At 41.1% G+C, this 23,427-nt stretch overlaps 1 protein-coding gene across 1 annotated transcript; it reads right to left on the reverse strand.

Moving 5' to 3' along the window:
* Positions 1–10: 10 nt before the first annotated feature.
* On the reverse strand, positions 11–22,798 carry ZFP14 (ZFP14 zinc finger protein). The gene is made up of 4 exons (XM_032170625.2): positions 22,711–22,798; positions 16,962–17,088; positions 15,287–15,385; positions 11–7,160 (listed from the first exon to the last, which is right to left on the reverse strand). The coding sequence occupies exons 1-4, from the start codon at positions 22,717–22,719 to the stop codon at positions 5,794–5,796; spliced, it is 1,602 nt and encodes a 533-aa protein (XP_032026516.1). The 5' UTR covers positions 22,720–22,798; the 3' UTR covers positions 11–5,793.
* Positions 22,799–23,427: the final 629 nt, after the last annotated feature.

Below are 23,427 nucleotides of genomic sequence, written 5' to 3' on the forward strand. Positions count from 1 at the left end.
ATACACAAAATGATATTCAGTATAGCATCTTTATTACCACAGAAACTCATTTATGTCCTTAATCATTGTTTAATATAATATATAAGCATGTTTAATACAAACATATCAAGGATCGGGCTGGAATCTTTTCCATTCTATAGAAAAGCACTAACCATCCATTAAAGCAGGTAGCTACTTTCAGAGCATGATGTGAGCTGTAAAAAGTTGCCCTGACTTACGCCCCCCCAACACAACCACTCACCATAATGTCTAAAATTACACCCTTGAAGACATTCATTGTGGTTATGGTAGCATCTACCAAAGCTGTTCCTATTCCAGATATTCGGACTGAGAATTCCAGAATAAATTTGAGATACACTCAGTTAAATAAAAATGTCTTTACTAAATCTTTCACAAATTGATCATGTATACTTTGAATTCCTCAAAAGTAGATTTTTATTTTATTTTTATTTTTTTGAGACTGAGTTTCACTCTTGTTGCCCAGGTTGGAGTGCAATGGCAAAATCTAGGCTCACTGCAACCTCCATTTCCTGGGTTGAAGCAATTCTCCTGCCTCAGCCTCCTGAGTAGCTGGGATTACAGGCACACGCCACCACACCCAGCTGATTTTTTATTTTTAGTAGAGACAGGGTTTCACCATGTTGGTCAGGCTGGTCTCAAACTCCTGACCTCAAGGATCTGCTTGCCTTGGCCTCCCAAAGTGTTGGGATTACAGGCGTGAGCCACCGTGCCCGGCCAAAAGTAGATGTTTTATGTTTTGATTCATTTGCCTAGTTTCCCAAGAAATCTTTTTTTCAAATACCATCAAGAATTAGTATTCGTTGAAGCAAACTTCTGGAGAATGTTGAATTTAGGGGTCAAACACAGGCCTTCTGGAGGTATTTGGTGCTTGGGAAAAGAAACACTGACCTATTAGCAAAGATAGATTTTGTAATAAATTCTAAATAAACTTTATTTAGAATTGTGAAAAATAGAATCTTCATAATGAAGGTGGTTTAGAATTTGCTTTCAGAAGCTATCTTCATCTAATTTTTATTAGGATTATTTTACCTGTGCAGAATTAATTGGTAAAATCTTTAGGATTATCTATTCCGTAAAGTTTTTATAAGTATCAGATTTTTTACTTAAACAGGGAGTACACACAGACACACACACACACACACAATTTTTTTTGTTAAACTATTTGGGTTCTACAGTGAGTTAACTGTAAAACATATTCCTTTTGGGGAAAAAATGTAATCCTACATTTTTACTTGTATTGGAATGAATATACATGTTTGGTATGTGTGCATGTATAGTTTTACCATATTATGTTTATTTATTTTTGAGACAGGGTCTCACTCTGTCACCCAGGCTGGAGTGCAGTGGCGCGATCTTGACTCACTACAACCTCTGCCTTCTGAGTTAAAGCAATTCTTCTGCCTCAGGCTCCCCAGTAGCTTAGATTACAGGTGCCCGCCACCATGACAGGCTAATTTTTGTATTTTTAGTAGAGATGGGGTTTTGCTATATTGGTCAGGCTGGTCTCGAACTCCTGACTTCAACTGATCCACCCACCTTGGCCTCCCAAAGTGCTGGGATTACAGGTGTGAGCCACTGTGCCCGGCCTAGTTTTGCCTTATAATTTAAAAAACCTCCTTGATATAATCTAGAGTTGTGTCTCTTTTATCATCATTAATACTCTAAATGTATTATCTTTCATTTTCTCTTCCTTGATTATAACTGCCAAAATCTAATCACTATTAACATTGAATCAAGTCTAATATTCTCCATTCTCTTAATTTCTACTTTCTACTGTACTTGGCTGTTCCTTTTTTTTTTTGACAGACTCTTGCTCTGTTACCCAGGCTGGAGTGCAGTGGCGCAATCTCAGCTCACCACAACCTCCGCCTCCCGGGTTCAAGTGATTCTCCTGCCTTAGCCTCCCAAGTAGCTGGGATTACAGGCATGTACTACCATGCCCAGCTAATTTTGTATTTTTAGTAGAGATGGGGTTTCTCAGTGTTGGTCAGGCTGGTCTCAAACTCCCAACCTCAGGTGATTTGCCCGCCATGGCCTCCCCAAGTGCTAGGATTACAGGCATGAGACACCGCACCTGGCCACTTGGCTGTTCTTTACTTGGGTTGGTTTTATTTTGTTGTTTCTTTTTTCTTGACGGAAATACTTATTCATTCCCTCAACACATTCATCTGTGTGACAGGCCTGGTGTTGCTGCTGTGGGTAAGTGAAAAAGACGAAGACTGTATCCACAAATAAGATTTCCTTACCACATTACAGGGCATTAATTTCTCACTGAACAGAACTTTGATGATATCTGACAAGGTTAGATGTGCAGGCATCTCACTGTCATTCATTTCTACATAGTCTATAATTTTGGTTTTGATTTTCAACATTTTATTACTGAAATTTCAAACACATACAAAAGTAGAAATATTAGAACAATAAATCTCCATGAACAAACCACTCCACTTAAATTATCAACATGTTGCCAATTTAGTTTCCAGCTCTCTTTACCAATTATTTTTCTTTTGCTGGAATATTTTAATCCAAATGTGTCTATCTTCATTTCATAGTATGTATCTCTTACACATAGGATCTTTTATTTTTTATAATCACATTGACATAGTCCCTAACCAAATTAATATATGTAAATATCATTTAATATTTAGCCCATGTCCACACTTCCCTCACTGTCTCCAAAATGGCTTTTTATGTTTTGTTCAAACCAGGTCCAAGTAATGCCAACATACTGAATTTAGTTGATATGTCTCTTTAAGTATCTTTTAATCTGTTAATGGTTGCCCTTCCCCTTGTATTTTCATGCTACCTGTTAGTTGAAGAAATCAGGTAATTTGCTCTGTAGAATTTCACACATTCTGGATCTGTTTGGCTTCTTCCTTGTGGTGCCCTTTATAGCCAGCCCTCCATATGTGCAGATTCAACCAACCTCAAATAGAAAATACTCAAAAAAAAAAAAAAAACCAATAAAAATAAAAATACAATAAAAAATAATGCAAGTTGAAAAATACAGTATAACAACTATTTACATAGTATTTACATTGTGTTAGGTATAAGTGATCTAAAGATAATTTAAAGTATACAGGAAGATGTGAGTAGGTAATATGCAAATACATACTATGCCATTTTACACAAGGGACTTGAGCATCCTCAGATTTTTACCATCAGTGGAGGATCCTGGAACCAATTCCCCATGGATACCAAGGGATGACCATACACTGTTCATCTAGTCCCCGTCTGCTTTCAGTTCATTATTCCAGCAATAAGGCTTTGTAGATGGTGGTGTGGACTTCCTATTGCATTACGTCAGGAAGTGTGTGTGTTGTCTGATAGACCCATTTTTATTAAGGTTAAAACAGATCAAAGGGTTCAGAGGTGGCCAGCTTGATAGATCCACCATAAAAATCTCGCTATATTTCACCTATTAGTTGTAGTACCCATTGAAGATCGTGTTTTCTGGACCCATTATTCCATTAAGGTCTAGAAAATGGTGATTTTTCTAATCCTATAATTCCTTCTAGATTTATTAGACTTCTTTAAAAAAGAAAAACCCATTCAAAAAAAATTTTTTTTTGAGACAGGGTCTCACTCTGTCACCCAGGCTGAGTGCAGTGGCACGATCTCAGCTCACTGCAAACTCTGCCTCTTGGGTTCAAGCGATCCTCCCACCTCAGCCTGGGACTACAGGTTTGTGCCACCATGCCTGGCTAATTTTTGTATTTTTAGTACAGACAGGGTTTCACCATGTTGACCAGGTTGGTTTCGAACTCCTGGCCTCAAGTGATCCACCCACCTTGTCTTCCCAAAGTGCTGGGATTATAGGTGTGAGCCCCTGTGCCAGGCCAAATTCATTTGAATTTGATGAACTTCTGGGAACCCTGAAATTTGGTTCACATGGGAAAAGGAAACTAAATGACAATTTTTCCTCTGATTTATTGATTTCAAGAATAATGAGTTGGGCTGGGTGCGGTGGCTCATGCCTGTAACCCCAGCACCTTTGGAGGCCAAGGAGGGAGGCTCACTTGAACCCAGAAGTTCAAGACCAGCCTGGGCAACACAGTGAGACCCTTTCTCTAAAAAAAAAAAAATGTAGGTGGGAGAATCACTTGAACCCAGGAGGAACAGGGTACAGTGAACTATGCTTGTGCCACTGCACTCCAGCCTGGGGGACAAAGTGACACCCTGTCTCAAAAAAAAAATTATAAATTGGTGCTCTAGCATCTTTCATAGGTTACCAAATTATGCAGCCACAATCAAGTAAACTACCAAATTATTGGTGGGATCACATCAAAAACTCAACTTGAAACAACTCCTACTGGTTGAAGATATGGCATTTTGAACATCAAAAAGTATACTAACTTACGGAATGATGTTTTGTTTCTTTCCCACAGGAGTTTTATACACACACATAAATATATACAACAGTATTAAATTCCTAGGTGGTTAATTTCTTTTAAGCCACATTTTTGATAGTTTCTAATTAATTTTAAACTGTGGTCAGACAACAGGGATTGTAAGCCTTTTACTTTTTGGAATTATGGGAAAATCATTTCCTATTTCCCTCTAATTCTTCAACAGCTGTACTACTGGTGACCTCACATTCATGAAATTCATTTTTGGCATGAAATTTCTAATGCAGCTCAAGTGCTGAAGAATTTCCTACATTCACTACAATCTAAATTTTACCTAGAATAAATTATGATTAATAATTTCTGAGAGGTGACAGGAGGCATTTCTACATTTATGATGTCTACAGATCTTCCTTTTATGTGAATTCACTAATACTAATGACAATAATAACAATTATAGATAATATTTACAGAATAGATGCTATATGACTGTGATTCCTCCAAGTATTAACTACTTACTCCTTGCAACAATCCTATTCCACAGTGTGGCAGGCTGACTCTAAACAGGCCCCCTAATGGTCCTGTCTCCAGGACTTATTCACACTCTTGTATCATCCCCTTCTCTTGAGTGTGGGCTATCCTAGTAACTTACTTCTACCAGTAGAAGTTGAGGGAATGTTATTTCCATGATTAGATTACACAAGATGGTAACTTCCATCTTGCTAGCAGACTCTCCTCCCTTTTGGCTTGCATGCCTTGATGAAGCAAGCAGCCATGCTGATGAGGCTATTGTGGCCAGGAACTGCAGTCAGCGTTCAGCCAACAGCCAGCTAGAAACTGAGAATCTCAATGCAACAGGCCTCACGGAAATACATCTGGGTAACAACTATGTTAGCCTGGATGTGCATCCTTCCCCAGTTGAGCCTTCAGATGAGACCTCAGCCCTGGCTGAAATCTGTAGCCTTGCAAGAGACCCTGAAGCAGAGGACCCAACTAAGTCATGCCTATACTCCTGATCCAAATTATAAGATATAAATGTATGTTATTTTATGCTACTAAGTTTGTGGTAATTTATTACACAGCAATAAATAATACATGTAAGTACTATTATTACCATTTTACAAGTCAGCAAAATGAGGCACAGAAGCTTAGTATCTTGTCCAATAAATCACACTGGTAATAAAGTGGAGAAAGGGAGATAATGACAGATAAGGCTAAAGATTTTCCTACATTCATTACATTATTCTCTCATAGGAATTTGCTGAAGATAAACCATGTTTAAATGGTGTTGGAAGGCTTTTAAATCAACATATTCTTTCTCTAATATAAAATTTCTTATGCTTGGAATTGAGCATGAAACACATTTTCTCAAAAATGAATTTTCTGATGTTCTGTAACATCATGTACATTTGAAGGATTTCTTCTATTAAATTCCATTATGAATCTTCTGATGTTGAGTAAGGTGTGAATGCTGTCTAAAGGCCTTCTTACATTCCCTACACTTGTAGGGTTTCTCACCAGTATGAATTCTCTGGTGTTGAGTAAGGAATGAATAAAGTCTAAAAGCCTTACCACATTCCTTACATTCATAAGGTTTCTCACCAGTGTGAATACTCTGATGTTGGGTGAGTTGTGAGAGCAGTCTAAAAGGTTTTCTACATTCCTTACATTCATAAGGTTTCTCACCAGTGTGAATACTTTGATGCTGAGTAAGTTGTGAGAGCAGTCTAAAGGCCTTTCCACACTCTTCACATTCATAGGGTCTCTCACCAATATGAATGCTCTGGTGTGAAATAAGCTGTGAGTAACTACTAAAGGTCTTCCAACATTCCATACATTCATAGGGTTTCTCACGAGTATGTATTCTCTGATGGCGAACTAGTTGTTGTCTTAATCTAAAAGTCTTCCCACATTCCTTACATTCGTAGGGTTTCTCACCAGTATGAATACTCTGATGAACAGTAAGTTGTTGGCATATTCTAAAAGCCTTTCCACATTCCTTACATTCATAGGGTTTCTCACCAAAATGAATTTTCTGATGTACTCTAAGGTCTGGACCACATACAAAGGCTTTCCCACATTCCTTACATTCATAGAGCTTTTCAGCAGTATGAAGTCTCTGATGGCGTGTAAGGTGTGTACACTGTCTAAAGGTCTTTCCACAGTCCTTACATTCATAGGGTTTCTCACCGGTATGAATTCTCTGATGTCGAGCCAGTTGCTGATGTACTCTAAAGGCCTTTCCACATTCCTTACATTCATAGGGTTTTTCACCCGTATGAAGTCTCTGATGTTGAGTAAGTTCTTGGAGCACTGTAAAGGCCTTCCCACACTCCTTACATTCATAGGGTTTCTCACCGGTGTGAAGTTTGTGATGTCGAATAAGATGTGCACGCTGTCTAAAGGCCTGCCCACATTCCTTACACTTATAAGGTTTCTCACCAGTATGAATTCTCAGGTGTTGACTAAGTGTTGAGCGACGAATAAAGGTCTTCCTACACTCCTTACACTCATACACCTTTTCTCCATTATGAACGATCTGATACTCAGTAAGAAAATTGTGCCTTTTGTAAGTGGTCATTTTTTCAGAGGTAATTTTCACTTGCCCAAAATATCCCTCTTGTTGTTCCTTTTCCCCTTCAATCTTGCTTTTATATTCCCAATCATTCCTAAAAATGGAACCCTGAAGGCTATAGCTTTTAATTCTTTCCATTATATCCCACTGAAATGAATATATTTCATAAATGTCCTTTTCTGGAGATAAAGTATTGGTCCTGTATCTGGACTCCAAATCTGAAAGAAAACAAGAAAGCAAATACATAACTGTTTTCCTGTTCCAGAAAGAAAAAACAAACAAAAAAACCACTTCTATAGAGAAATAAAAGGCACCTAAAATAATGCCTGTTACAAGTTGAATGGATTAGACAGATCTCAAACATAGACATTTCTGCCACAATCTTACATATGTGTACCTAAAAAACCTTATCTTCTACAAAAGTACACACTAAAAATTACTGTGTTCAGAAGAAAAATAGGCCCAGAGCAGGACCACTTAATTCTATGGTTTTTTTTTTTTTTTTTTTTGAGACACAGTCTTGCTCTGTCACCCAGGCTGGAGTGCAGTGGCAAAATCTCGGCTCACTGCAACCTCCGCCTCCCGGGTTCAAGCAATTCTCCTGCCTCAGCCCTCCTAGTAGCTGGGATTACAGGCACCCACCCCCAAGCCTGGCTAATATTTTTGTGTGTATTTTTAGTAGAGACAGGGTTTCCCCATGTTGGCCAGACTGGTCTCGAACTCCTGACCTCAGGTGATCGCCTGCCTCAGCCTTCCAAAGTGCTGGGATTACAGGTGTGAGCCACCGTGCCCTGCCAATTCTATGCATCTTTAATCAGTAGAACACTAACAAATAAAATAGTTGACATCTAAAGGGATAAACCAAAAGACAGCTCAGCATGGCTAAAATCCACTTCATGTGTATTAAAATGCATGAAAATAAAGAGGCAATGCTAGACTTCAGGTCCTGAGACACTGCACATGAAAATAAAGCCCGGAGCCAGTGAGGACGTCATTAAGGTGGGAGTAAGGTAAAGTACAGCCTGTCTTTAGATAAGAGGCCATGCAAGGTTGATGGTACATTCCTCTGGGGAGGGAGCCCTGGGTGCAGTGGCTCATGCCTGTAATCCCAGCACTTTGGGAGACTGAGGTGGGAGGATCACTTGAGCCCAGGAGTTCAAGACCAACCTGGGCAACATAGCAAAACTCCCATCTCTACAAAAAATACAAAAATTTTCCAGGGTTGGTGGCATGTGCCTGTAGTCCCAGCTACTTGGGAGGCTGAGGTGGGAGGATCACTTGAACCCAGGAGTTCAGGGTTGCAGTGAGTCATGATCACACCACTGCACTCCAGCCTGGGCAACAGAACAAGACCCTGTCTCAAAAAAAAAAAAAAAAAAGCCGGGCACAGTGGCTCACATCTGTAATCCCAACACTTTGGGAGGCCAAAGCGGGTAGATCACAAGGTCAGGAGTTCAAGACCAGCCTGGCCAACATGGTGAAACCCTGTCTCTACTAAAAATACAAAAATTAGCCAAGTGCGGTGGTAGGCACCTATAATCCCAGCTACTTAGGAGGCTGAGACAGGAGTATCGCCTGAACCTGGGAGGTGGAGATTGCAGTGAGCTGAGATGGTGCAACTGCACTCCAGCCTGGGCGACAGAGAGAGATTCCGTCTCAAAAAAAAAAAAAAGTCAAATGCCTTCTCCTATGATATACAAACTATTACATGATCTTGCTCTTGCCTAACATTATCTTGTTTCTACCCCTTTCACTTACCTTTTGAATAAGCATCTTAATCATCTTGGGCTTCTTGCAGTTCCTCAAACATACAAAGCTCCCCTCTCCCCACCCAAAGTCTTTGTATTTGCTGTTCTCTGCCAGGAATGCCCTTGCTTTAGATATTCATATGGCCTGGGCTCTTTTTTCATGTCACTACTCAAGTATCACCTCCTCAAAATGTCCTGACCACCCTATTTAAAACATCCCTATCTCTACTTGCCAACTTCCATTCTCGCCCAGGCTGGAATGCAGCAGCATGATCTCGGCTCACTGTAACCTCCACCTCCCAGGTTCATGTGATACTTCTGCCTCAGCCTCCCGAGTAGCTGGGACTACAGGCGTGTGCCACCACACCCAGCTAATTTTCGTATTTTCAGTAGAGACAGCTTTCACCATGTTGGCCAGGCTGGTCTCGAACTCCTGGCCTCAAGTGATCCTCTGGCCTCAAGTGATCCTCTCGCCTCAGCCTCTCAAAGTGCTGGGATTACAGGCACTAAGCCACTGCGCCTGGCCCTTCTTACTTTTCTTAATACTTGTCCCTACCTAATATTATGTATTGATGTACTTGTTTACTTAATGTCCTTACTCCTATTAAGATGTAAGCAACATGATTGCTGGGACCCATGAGTCTCATTCACATCTGCTCCACTGGTGTCCAGCACAACACCTAGTTCCGACTAGGCACTCAAGTATTTGCCAAATAAATAAAGGAATATATTTCTAGCCAATGAAAGACATATCAACCTAATCATAATAGAAGCTAGAAAGAAACTGGGTCCTAAATATGGACTGAACTGTGTTCCCCTAAAATTTGAATGTCGAGCCCTAACTAACTGTATGTGGAGATGGGGCTTTTAGGAGGTAATTAAGGTTAAACGAGGCCTAGAGGTGGGGTCCTACTCCACTAGAATTACTGGCCTTGTAAGAAGAAGAAGAGGGCCAGGTTCAGTGGCTCATGCCTGTAATCCCAGCACCTTGGGAGGCTGAGGTATGAGGATCACTTGAGCCCAGGAGTTCAAGACCAGCCTAGGGAATACATGAGAGCTCTGTCTCTACAATTTTTTTTTTTTTTAAATAGCTAAGTGTGGAGGCATGTGCCAGTAAACCCAGCTATTCAGGAGGCTGAGACGGGAGGATTGCTTGGGCCCAGGAGTTTGAGACTGCAGTGAGCTGCGATGGCACCACTGCACTCCAGCCTGGGCAACAGAGTGAAGCCTTGTCTCAAAAAAAAAAAAAAAAAAAAAAAAGAAGAAAAAAAAAAGGAAGAGAGTGACCTCTTTCTCTCTCTGTGTCATATGAGGACACAACAAGAAGGCAGCTGCCTGCAAGCCAGGAAGACAGACTTCACCAGAACCTGGCACCCTGATTTTGGACTATCAGCGTCTAGAATTGTGAGAAAATACGTATCTGGTGTTTAAGCCACCCAGACTATGGTATTCTGTTATGGCAGTTTAAGATGATACAGATTTAGATAGAGATGAAACTGTAGTCACCGATCAAAAAAAAGAGTAGCCCCTCTCTTTGTCAAATCTTTTCCCCATTCCCCTCAACATCATCCTTAAAAATTTTTATTTTAAAATAATTATAGATCCATGGGAAGTTGCACAAAATGTACAGAAAAGTCCTGTGTAGACTTCACCCAGCCCCTCCCAGTGTTAACATCTTAGGCAAGTATAGTACAATATTCAAAACAAGAAATTAATGGGGCTGGGCGCAGTAGCTCACGCCTCTAATCCTAGCACTTTGGGAGGCCGAGGCGGGCGGATCACCTGAGGTCAGGAGTTCGAAACCAGACCGGCCAACATGGTGAAACTCCTTCTCTACTAAAAATACAAAATTAGCCAGGTGTGGTGGTGCATGCCTATAATCTCAGCTACTTGAGAGGCTGAGGTAGGAGAATCGCATAAACCTGGGAGGCAGAGGTTGCAGTGAGCCGAGATCCCGCCACTGCACTCCAGCCTGGGTGACAGAGCGAAACTGTCTCAAAAAAAAAAAAAAAAAAGAAAGAAATTAATGTTGGTATATTCCATAGAGCTTACTTAGACTTCACCAGTTCTATGTGCACTCATGCGTGTTTATGTGCATAGCTCTATGCAATTTTATCACAGGTAGCCTGGCAAAACCACCACCACAATCAAGATACTTGCCCGTACCATGACTGCAAGACTTCCTCGTGTTACCTCTTTCTAACCCGAACCATCCTCTCCTCCCTATATATACCCCTACCCTTGGAAACCACTTATTTGTTTTTCCATTTCAATGTGATTTTGCAAATATTACATAAATAAAGTCATGTAGTGCATAACCATTTGTGATTATTTTGTCACTCAGCATAATTTCCTTGAAATTAACCCAAGTTGCTGCATGTATCAAGAGTTTATTCCTTACTGTTGCTCAGTCTATTCATGGTATTAGTGTGCCTTTCAATCAGTTTTAATTGGGCTACTTATCATTTTAGAACTGAGTTGTGTATATACTAGATACTGGTCCCTTGTCAGATATGTTTTACCACTATTACTCTCCCAGTCTGTGACTTACCCATTCATCTGCTTATTGGTATATTCTGATGAGACAAAGTTTTCAATTTGGATAAAGTCTAATGTATTAATTTTTTATTTATTTGAGACACAGTCCCGCTCTGTCACCCAGGCTGGAGTGCAGTGGTGCGATCTCGGCTCACTGGAACCTCCACCTCCCGGGTTCAAGAGATTGTCCTGCCTCAGCCTCCCAAGTAGCTGGGATTACAGGTGCATGCCACCACACCCAGCCAATTTTTGTATTTTCAGTAGAGATCAGGTTTCGCCATGTTGGCCAGGCTGGTCTCAAACTCCCAATATCAGGTGATCCGCCTGCCTTGGCCTCCCAAAGTGCTAGGATTACAGGTGTAAGCCACCGTGCCCAGTTGGATTTTTTATTTTTAAGGTTATTGTTTTCATTCAAGAAATCTTTGCCTACTCCCCAGTCATAAGTTGGGACACTCATCACTGTCCTGTTTCTCTCTAAAAACTTTATGATTTTAGCTTTTATATGTAGGTCTAAAAACCATCTCAAATTAATTTTGGTATGAGGTAAAGGTTGAGAGGCTTGTTTATTTGTTTCCCCAGTTATTCCAGTACTGTTTGTTGAAAAGCCTTTCTTCTCCCCATTGGAATGCTTTGGCATCTTTGTCAAACAATAAATGACCCTTTAAGTGTGTGTGTGGCAGGGTATGTTTCTAGGACCTCTGTTCTGTTTTGTTTGGTGATCTTTGCCAATAACATACTGTCTTGATCGTTGTAGTTGTAATAAATCCTGAAGTTTTTTTTTTTTTTTTTTTTTTTTTGAGATAAGAGTCTCACTCTGTCACCCAGGCTGGAGTGCAGTGGCGTGATCTTGGCTCACTGCAACCTCTGCCTCCCAGGTTCAAGCGATTCTCCTTCCTCAGCCTCCCGAGTAGCTGGGACTACAGGCACGTGCCATGCCAACACCCGGGTAATTTTAAATCTTGAAATATCTTGATGTCATGTCATCTAAGTCCTGTAATATGTTCTTATGTTTTCAAGTTGCTTGGGATATGCTAAGTCATTTGTTATTTCGTATAAATCTTAGAATCTGCTTGCTAATTTCTACCAAAAAAAAAAAGTCTGCTAGGATTATGACTGGAATTATACTGAATTACTAAAATTGAAATTTTTATAATACTGAGTATTCCCATTCCAAAAATGATTATTTCTATTTATTTAGGTCTTAATTTCTCTTAGCAATGGTCTATGGTTTTTAGCATAGATATCTTGCATATGTTTTATCAAACTCATTTCTTAGTATTTTATGTTTTTTAACATTCTCATAAATTGTTATTTAATTTTCCTTTTTTTTTTTTTTGCTTCTAGTATATGAAAACACGATTGATTTTGCTTTTTATTTATTTATTTATTTATTTTTGACACAGAGTCTCACTCTGTCACCCAGGGTGGAGTGCAGTGGTGTGATCTCAGCTTACTGTAACCTCCGTTTCCCAGGTTCAAGCGATTCTCATGCCTCACCCTCCCCAGTAGCTGGGACTACAGGCTTGCACCATCATGCCTGGCTAATTTTTGTATTTTTAGTAGAGATGGGGGTTTCACCATGTTGGCCAGGCTGGTCTTGAACTCCTGACCTCAGGTGATCCACCTGCCTCGGCCTTCCAAAGTACAGGGATTCCAGGCATGAGCCACCATGCCCGGCTCTGATCGATTGATCTATCTATCTATCTATCTATCTATCTATCTATCTATCTATCTATCTATCTATCTATTTTATTTTTTGAGATGGAGTCTTGCTCTATTGTCTGAGCTGGAGTGCAGTGGTGTGATCTCGGCTCACTGCAAACTCCGCCTCCCGGGTTCAATCGATTCTCCCACCTCAGCCTCCTGAATAGCTGGGATTACAGGCGTGTGCCACTACATCCAGCTACTTTTTGTATTTTTAGTGGAGATGGGGTTTTACCATGTTGGCCAGGCTGGTCTTGAACTCCTGACCTCAAGTGATCTGCCTGCCTTGGCCTCCCAAAGTGCTGGGATTATATGTGTGAGCCACTGCACCTGGCCTGATTTTTTAATATTAACCTTATATCCTGTGACCTTATTGTGATTTTTCAATTATTACTTCAAATAGTTGTTCTCTTGATTCCTTAGGACTTTCTTTGTACACAATCATGTCATCTCCAAATACAGACTTACGTCTTCCTTTTTGATCTTTATGTCTCATTTCTTTTTCTTATTGATAATGGATTTTTATAGTTTATAATGTATTTTTTTAATAGGTGCCCCTTACCAGATTGAGGAAGTTCCCTTCAATTTCTAGTTTGCTGAGAGCTTTTTATCATGAATGGATGTTGGATTTTGTCATATGCTATTTTTACATCTATGAAGATGATTGCTATGGTTTGAATGTTTGTTGCCTCCAAAACTCATGTTGAAAATTAATTCCTAATGGCAATATTGAGAGGCGGGGTTTTTCAGAGGTGACTGGGTCATGAGGGCTCTGCTCTCATGAATGGATGAACCTATTCATGGATTGGTGAGTTAATCAATTAATGGGTTATCACAGGATTGGGACTGATGACTTTATAAGAAGAAGAGAGGTCTCAACTAGCACATCTGCATGTTCAGCCCCCTTGCCATGTGATGCCCTGCAAAGCCCCCGAATTCAGCAGAGTCCCCACCAGCAAGAAGGCCCTCACTAGACACAGCCCTTTGAGGCTGGACTTCTCAGCCTCCAAAACTGTAAGAAATAAATTCCTTTTCCTTATAAATTACTGAATTTCAAGGTATTCTGTTATAAACAACAGAAAGTGAACTAAGACAATGATCATATGGTCTTTCATTTTTTCTGTTAATATGGTGAATTAACAGGTAGAAAGAAATCCTACTTAATCATAATTTTTGTATATCATTATATTTGATTTGTTAATATTTTATTAAAATTTTTGTATCTATGTACGGAAAAGATATGGGTTCATGCTTTTTTTGTAATGTCTTTCTTGGGTTATGGTATGAGTTATGTTGGCCTCATAAAATGCATTCCTTTTCTGAAGGAGTTTGTACAATACCACTGCTATTTCTTCCTTAGATATTTAATGGAATTCACCAATGAAACCATCTGGGGCTGGCATTTTCTTTGTGGAAGATTTCTGATAATGAATTCAATTACTTTAATAGCATAAGGGTATTCAATTTCTTTTTTATCTTGTGTCAGTTCTGGTAAGTTGTACTTTTCCAAAAATTTTAAAATTTCATTTAAGTTATCAAATTTACTGGCATAAAGTAATTCATGGCATTCTCTTATTATTATTCTTTTTTGGAGTGGGGGTAGAGTCTCACTCTGTCACTCAGGCTGGAGTGCAGTGGCGTGATCTTGGCTCACTGCAACCTCCACCTCCTGGGTTCAAGCAACTCTTGTGTCTCAGCCTCCTGAGTAGCTGGGACTACAGGTGACCACCACCATGCCCAGATAATTTTTGTATTTTTAGTAGAGACAGTGTTTTGCTGTGTTGGCCAGACTGGTTTGGAACCCCTGACCTCAAGTGACCAGCCTGCCTCGGCCTCCCAAAATGCTGGGATTACAGGAGTGAGCCACCACGCCCAGCCTCTTATTATTCTTTTAATGACTATAGGATCTAAAGTGAAAATCACTCTTTCATTCCTAATGTTAGTAATTTATGTTCTTTAAAAAGAGAGAATGTAAATTACTAGGTGTTTACCATCTTTGTTGATCTTTTCAAGAAATCCATTTTTGGCTTTATTTTCTTTATTTCTTTTCTATTTTGCTGATTTCTGCTCTTATATTTATTTATTTTTTCTTCTACCAGGAATAGTTCTTCTCTTTAAAGTGGGATAGAAATATGAAAGATGAGAAACAGTGTTGCATTCAAAATCAATAGAAAGTTCCTTTGCTTGTCCAGGCTTAAAAGATCTTAATTTGCTTCAAGTCGCAAGCCCTGCCTCCATAGGCCAGGGGCTTTTTAAAGAGAGACCCCAACATCTCAAGGGTGTGCCTCCACCCTAATCAGTTTAGCTATTACCTGCAGTAGTGATTTCTCAATGCCTGCTCAGCCCTCATTCACCAGGGCAGTATCTGCTTGTCCCTTCCCTCACAACCATCCCAGGTTCCTTCCCTTCTTCATCCAATAAGGTAATCAAATCTGGTTTAGAAATGGAAGGTCCTGCTTAAAAGAAAAATGTGACATGGAATTATACACCAGAAAATCTTTAGATTTAGATTTGGTTAAATTTATAATTAACTACAGATCAATATGGCACTTTATAAAGCCTAAGAATGAAGAATTGCAAGGGAGTTGAAGAATGCTCATATTAAGGTAACTTGAGGGTCACAAGGAATAGCCTGTGTGAGGTTAAATTAAGTATACTAAGGCCATTAGATTAACCATCTGGTCAAGAACAGGCCTTAATATAATTTAACCTCACACAGGCTCTGTTGAAAGGCAGTATTGTGTAGAGGGAAGAACACAGACTGGATCCAGACTGTCTGGCTTCACATCCTGCCTTTGTTTCTGTATTACCTAGCAAATTATTAACCTTTTGTGTCTACGTTTTCTCAAATAAAATGAAGATAATAATATCTTCTCATAGAGTTGTTGTGAGGATTAATTAATAATGAACAATGCTTAGAATAATGTTTAAGCCCAAATATATGGTGATGTTTATTAACAGATACACATAATATATGTATTAGCTATTAGCTATTTACTGTTATCATTTGGATGAGTGCATACTAAAACGTTTTTTGAGACATTCTCAGATCTTTTCTAGGATATTCATTCAATGTTAAATGCCAGGCTTTTAGATTTTAATTTTCAATTACAAAGTAAGTAGAACTGCATATGTCTGTTACAGGAAACAGAATGTGTTTCAGGGTTTTTTCTGTTTGAGATAGAGTCTCACTCTGTCACCCAGGCTGGAGTGCAAGTGGCGCGATCTCAACTCACTGCAACCTCAGTCTCCCAGCTTCAAGGAATTCTCCTGCCTCAGCCTCCCAAGTAGCTGGGATTATAGGCATGCACCACCATGCCTGGCTAATTTTTGTATTTTTAGTAGAGATGGGGTTTCACCATGATGGCCAGGCTGGTCTGGAGCTCCTGACCTCAAGTGATCCACCCGCCTCGGCCTCCTAAAGTGCTGGGATTATAGGCATGAGCCACCATGCCTGGCCTTGAGGTTTTTTTGAGATGGAGTCTCACTCTGTCGCCCAGGCTGGAATGCAGTGGCGTGATCTCAGCTCACTGCAACCGCCGCCTCCTGGGTTTAAGTGATTCTCCTGCCTCAGTCTCCCAAGCTGGGATTACAGGCATGCTCCACCATGCCCGGCTATGAGTTTTAAATAAGCTTTCTGGATCCATCTCACACTATGTTCTACAGATTTCTTTGATTTTTAGAGAAACTCAGAACCCCTATGTCTAGGTATTCTGCTTGCAGATGGTGTGAAACATTTATGTCAATTCTGAGCTCCAATATAAGGTGAAGTCTGGTTTCTTGAACAACGCTTTTGCCATATTCAAATCCATCCCCTTGGATACTAAGGAAATCAGGAATTACAGAGTCTGAAGGAAGTCTGAAGGGCATAGCAGACTGGACATGACGAAACGGAGAGGCCTAGTTCCAACCTAACAAAACTTAAATAATTCCTTTGGGAACAGAAAGTAGTTTTAGATAGTTTCTCTAAATATAGTCCTGAAATTGACAGCAGAGAAAGCTAATATCATTTGGGATAAATAACCTTACCTAGTGAAATGAAGTTGCTGTAGTTCTCCCACATTACATCCCTATATAAGTCCCTCTGAGCAGGATCCAGGAATTCCCATTCTTCCTGTGAGAAGTCTATGGCCACATCCCTGAATGTCACTGAACCCTGAAAAAACAAACTCAGGTATTACTTGTGAAAATAAATTAAATACTTTTAAAATGGAAAGAGGGGAGATTGAGGATTGCATGGCAGAGAGGGGTCAGATAGCATGCAAACAGCATTGGGCTGAAAACTTGTGACATGAGTAGGGACCAGCAAGAAAATTAGTATTTCTGAAGCATTGAGCCTACATGTTCTTGAATAGTCCTGTGGCTACAGATATGATTACATTTTCATCCAAACATATCTAGAAATGAGTACACTACCCAAAAAGTCCTAATTAAATGAAATAGTGCACACAAGCCTTTTGAATACTATGTGCCTCCACCATAAATTCTTTAAAAATATGAGGTCTTGAGGTCAGGTGCAGTGGCTCATGGCTATAATCCCAGCACTTTGGGAGGCCCAGATGAGAGGATCACTTGAGCCTGTAAGTTCAAGACCAGCTTGATCAACATTAGCAAGACCCTGTCTCTACCAAAAAAGAAATTTAAAAATTTAAAAATTAAAAAAAAAAGAAATATGAGGTCTTGGGCTCTCTTTTCCCTTTAATGATCATTTAAAAACCTTGATAAAAATTTATCCCACATGTGCTACAAAATCCAAGAAGATATATTCAAATTCATCACAAACTCAGGTTTTATTATAAACACTTTCCCTTTTATAACCAATTCTTTAGTAAACTTTCAAAAATTCGTTCGATGGCAGTCTACATTTTTAATATATTAGATTCTTTTTTCTTTAGATATTTTAATTCAATAAAATCTCGAAAGTCTTCCCCAATTCTCAACGTCTACAATATCTAATCTTTATGGATGTGAATAATCTTCTTGCTTGTCACCATTTATCATCTCTTGAACATCGTTTTTTTGTTCCTGAGTTACAGGATACTGAATCATGAAGACATCATAAAGATATCACCTGGACACCAGTATCATTTTCTTTTCTTTTTTGAGACGGAGTCTCGCTCTGTCGCGCAGGCTGGAGTGCAGTGGCGTGATCTTGGCTCATCGCAAGCTCCGCCTCCTGGGTTCACGCCATTCTCCTGCCTCAGCCTCCCGAGTAGTTGGGACTACAGGCATCCGCAACCATGCCCGGCTAATTTTTTTTGTATTTTTAGTAGAGACGGGGTTTCTCCGTGTTAGTCAGGATGGTCTCAATCTCCTGACCTTGTGATCCGCCTGCCCCAGCTTCCCAAAGTGCTGGGATTACAGGCGTGAGCCACTGCGCCCAGCCCCCTGTATCAATCATTTTCAATGAGGAGTCATTTTGCTCCCCAAAGGACACCCGGCCATATCTGGAGACGATTTTGGTTGTCACAATCAGAGGAAAGGGTGTGAGTGTTACAGGCATCTAATGGGTAGAGGCCAGGGACACTGTTAGACATCCTACAATGCACGGGACGGCCCCTTACAATAAAAGACTCTCCATCGAAATGTCAATAGTTCAGGCCAGGTGCAGTGGCTCACGCCTGTAATCCCAGCACTTTGGGAGGCCAAGGCGGGCAGATCACTTGAGGTCAGGAGTTTGAGACCAACCTTGTCAATATGGTGAAACCCTGTCTCTACTAAAAACACAAAAATCAGCTGGGTGTGGTGGTGGGAGCCTGTAATCTCAGCTACTCAGGAGGCTGAGGCAGTAGAATCACTGAACCCAGGAGACGGAGGTTGCAGTGAGCTGAGATCACACCACTGCACTCCAGCCTAGGCGACAGAGTAAGACTCGGTCTCAAAAAAAAAAAAAAGAAAAAAGAAAGTCAATAGTACCAAGGTTGAGAAATCCTGCTCTAGACCAGCACATCCTGTAAAAATACACAATGGACCTCATTCCTGGCATTCTTCTCCGCAGGAGGAAATCTCCATTGATTGAGGTATCTATTTGCAGTCCTATTCTGATCACATCCTATTCACCCTGTTGGTGAAGGAGGGATCCCTGCCCTAAAAAGTACAAGACAATCAAATAGCCCACACCGTACAGATGAGATTGACAGCAATTTGTTAGATGCATATATTCAGAGCCTGAGAGAGGACATCATACATCACGCAGGGGCACAAGGGGATTGCATTCAAGAACAGCATGAACAAGCAGGGGTGTGGGAGGCAGTCTTTACAGCAGTAACAAGGTGAGGTGTTCCCTGGTTCCTGTAGTGGTATGTGATTGGCTTGTTTGAATAATTCCATAGGCTAGCAGGGAGGTGAAACCCTTTAGGTTGCGGACCACGAGGGGTGTAACTGGTCCAGCTCATAGGAGAACTAGCTGGGTAGGAAGCCTTTCCCGCTGGGTGTGGGCATATCGGGTAAGAGCAGGGGAATTCATGGTTAGGCCTTTAGAGTGGTGACAAAGGTGTCAAGGCACACATGAAAGTTTAGGCCTTACCTTATAAGGCCCAATTACATCCCTACCCAATCCACCTAAACCTAAAAGCCTTACATAGTATAGGGTCTCAACATACATAAAAACTAAGGTCAGTCAACACTAAATCCTATCTTATATACTTGAAAAACTCAGATCTGTGGAGAAGTTTAGAGTTTTCCCTATAAGCAGTCAGATGAGACCAAATTCTCTCTTTCATCAAATCACAGATCTTAAGGAAAACTCAAAATAGGGACCTCCCACTTAACATCAGTAATCCATTCCTGAAAATCAGACATTCTAACGATTAACCAGGTACCTATTTTCCCATCATTTTATTTTCTATTTACTTTCTTTCCTTCCTTCCTTCCTTCCTTCCTCTTCTTTCTTTCTTTGCTTTCTTTCCTTTTTCTTTTTTTTTTTTGACAGGGTCTCACTATGTTGCCCAGGCTGTTGCCTAGGCTGGAGTGCAGTGATGTGATCATAGCTCACTGCAACATTGAATTCCTGGCCTCAAGCAATGGCCTCCCAAAGGAGGGATTACAGGCGTGAGCCACTACACACGGCCTCCCATTATGTTAAATCAGAGCATTATAATGAGTTATACGTCAATTCCATCCCTCCAACTAGCTTCGCACATTTTCCTCCAATATAGAACTGTGGGACACAGTGGATCAGTACACACACAACATCTTTGCTTTTAGTATTTTAATCATCTCTTTTACTAAATTCATTTTTCTCATTTGCTTTGTTTCTTTCTCCACAATTTTCTTCAATACTTTTCCAATCTTTTAGGAACTCATTTTACACTAGACAAAAATGAGGGCTACGTGTGAAGCACAGTATGGAAAAGTATTTCCAACAAGAACATAATAGCAGGAACGGCTGACACTCAGGATGGTGCTCTGTTACCTCCTCAGTCACTAGCAGCACCAGGTATACACATGCCCTTGAATGATAGTTATACACATTTCAAAACATCTGCAGATGGTTCCATTGGTCTAACAACTGTATTTGGGATATAATAAGATTCTTCCTGGATGTTATTTTTGTTTTTTAAAAAAAAGCATTGTATTGGATCAGGTGCGGTGGATCACACCTATAATGCCAATACTTCGGGAGGCTGAAGTGGGAGAATCACTTGAGCCCAGGAGTTCGAGTTCAGCTTAGGCAACACAGTGGGACCCCATCTCTACAAAAAATTTTAAAAATTAGCCAAGAGTGGTGGCACGTGCCTGTAGTCCCCAGTACTCAGGAGGCTGAGGTGGGAGGATCACCTGAGCCTGGGAGGTCAGGGCTGCAGTTAGTTGGGATCATGCCACCGCATTCCAGCCTGGGTGACTGAGTGAGACCTTGTGTCAAAAAAAAAAAGGCTGGGCGTCATGGTGGATGGTGGCTCATGCCTGTAATCCCAGCACTTTGGGAGGTCGAGGCAGGTGGATCACTTGAGGTCAGGAGTTTGAGACCAGCCTGGCCAACATGGTGAAACCCCGTCTCTACAAAAAAACACAAAAATTAGCTGGGCGTGGTGGCGGGCACCTGTAATCCCAGCTACTTGGTAGGCTGAGGTACAAGAATCACTTGAACCTGGTAGGTAGAAATTGCAGTGAGCCGAGATCGTGCCACTGCACTCCAGCCTGGGTGACAGAGCGAGACTCTGTCTCAAAAAAAAAAAAAAAAAATTGTATTGAACTATATGATTCCACTTGAACAAAGTTCTTGTTTTGTTTTGTCTTTTTGAGACAGGGTCTGGCTCTGTCATCCAGACTGGAGTGCAGTGGTGCGATCTCGGTTCACTATAACCTCCACCTCCCAAGCTCTAGCCATTCGCCCACCTCAGCCTCCTGAGTAGCTGCGTCTGTAGATGTGCCACCGTGCCCGGCTAGGTTTTGTATTTTTTGTAGAGACATGGTTTTGCCATGTTGCCCAGGATGGTCTGGAACTCCTGAGCTTAAGCGATCTGCCCACCTCAGCCTCCCCAAGTACTGGGATTACAGGCATGAGCCATCACACCTGCCCCACTTGAACAAGGTTCCAAAAATAAGCAAAATTACATTATAGTGTTCGACATCAAGATAGTGGTTACCCTGGGCAGTGGGTGGGTGGGGACTGACTGAAAGCATCTGAGGTGATTTCCTTTCTTGACCTGATAGCATAGATGTACTCAATTTATGAAAATTCATCCAGCCATACACTTATGGTTTGTATATTTTTTTGTATATATGTCATTCCTCCACAAAAAATTTCAAAAACGTTTTAAAAATGTCATATTGTGGCCGGGTGCAGTGGCTCACACCTGTAATCTCAGCACTTTGGGAGGCCGAGGCAGGTGGATCACCTAAGGTGAGGAGTTCAAGACGAGCCTGGCCAACATGGTGAAATCCTGTCTCTACTAAAAATACAAAAATTAGCCAGGCATGGTGGCAGGAACCTGTAATCCCAGCTACTTGGGAGGCTGAGGCAGGAGAATCACTTGAACCCTGAAGGTGGAGGTTGCAGTGAGCCAAGATCATGCCACTGCACTCCAGCCTGGGTGATAAGAGTGAAATTCTGTCTCAAAGTCATATTATGTATTGGGGACACCTATTTTTCCTATGTAAAACTAAGACAAAAATCACTGTACTGAGAAAAATATACTTTTTCTGGAGTTTAAGTTTTACAATGAAAAGCGGTTCCACTGGAAGATGTTAACAGGAGGACATTCTGCAGAGAATGCCTTCAGTTTTCTCAAGGCATCTCATTTTCGCTTTCTCACAGCTATTGACAGAAGATTTTGTAAGTAGGAGATGCTCAACATTAGTGGGAGAAGAGATAGCCACATAGGATACTGGGCTATCTGTCCCAATCCTCACAGGAGGGAAAAGAACTGGAGCAGGTTCTTTTTTTTTTTTGAGACAGTGTCTTGCTCTGTCACCCCAGCTGGAGTGCAGTAGCACGATCTCGGCTCACTGCAGCCTCTACCTCCGGGGTTCCAGCGATTCTCCTGCCTCAGCCTCCTGGGTGCCTGCCACCACGCTGGCTAATTTTTGTATTTTTAGTAGAGACAGGGTTTCGCCATGTTGGCCAGGCTGGTCTCGAACTCCTGACCTCGAGTGATCTGCCCGCCTCGGCCTCCCAAAGTGCTGGGATTACAGGCGTGAGCCATCGTGCCCAGCCATGGAGCAGGTTCTTGGATGAAGCTCTGGTAAGCAGGAAGTTTCAGAATAAAGAATGAATCTATATACATGATACAGAAATTGACAGTATTTCGAAAAGGACAGAGAAACATTAACTTACATGGGCCATGGTTTTAGAACTGCAAAAACTAGTCAGTCCTTTTCAAGATTTCTCTGTTGGAGAACTACGGAGTCCTGATAAGCCAGAGCTGAAAGAAGAAAAAGAAACCATGAAATAAGCTGCGCCATAGAGCTCCCAAAATGATGTACATCATAAATATGAAAACTTTTTTCTCTTCCATTCCTTCTCCCAAACTACTTCCTTTGGCTTTTCCAAACTACTACCCACCACTATGCCCATCCCTATCCTATACCCACATATAACTGGGGAAAAGTATAGGGAGTCTAAAGAAAAACAAGCTCTGGCCGGGCGCGGTGGCTCTCGCCGGTAATCTCAGCACTTTGGGAGGCCAAGGCAGTTGGAGCACCTGAGGTCTGGAGTTCGGGACCAGCCTGACCAACATGGAGAAACCCTGCCTCTACTAAAAATACAAAATTAGCTGGGTGTAGTGGCACATGCTTGTAATCCCAGCTACTCGGAGGCTGAGGCAGGAGAATCGCTTGAACCCAGGAAGCGGAGGTTGCAGTGAGCTGAGATCGCACCATTATACTCCAGCCTGGGCAACAAGAGCAAACAAAAATAAATAAATAAATAAATAAATAAATACAAGCTCTGAAGAAATAGGTGACAAATGATGAACTTGGTGTAGAAGCCTAGCTACTTCTGCAAGATTTCTGACCAGGTCGCCCTCTGGCAATGTGGATCTGGTCCAGACAC

Source organism: Hylobates moloch, unplaced genomic scaffold (genome assembly GCF_009828535.3).
Source record: "Hylobates moloch isolate HMO894 unplaced genomic scaffold, HMol_V3 SCAFFOLD_12, whole genome shotgun sequence".
Classification (NCBI taxonomy): Eukaryota; Metazoa; Chordata; class Mammalia; order Primates; family Hylobatidae; genus Hylobates; species Hylobates moloch.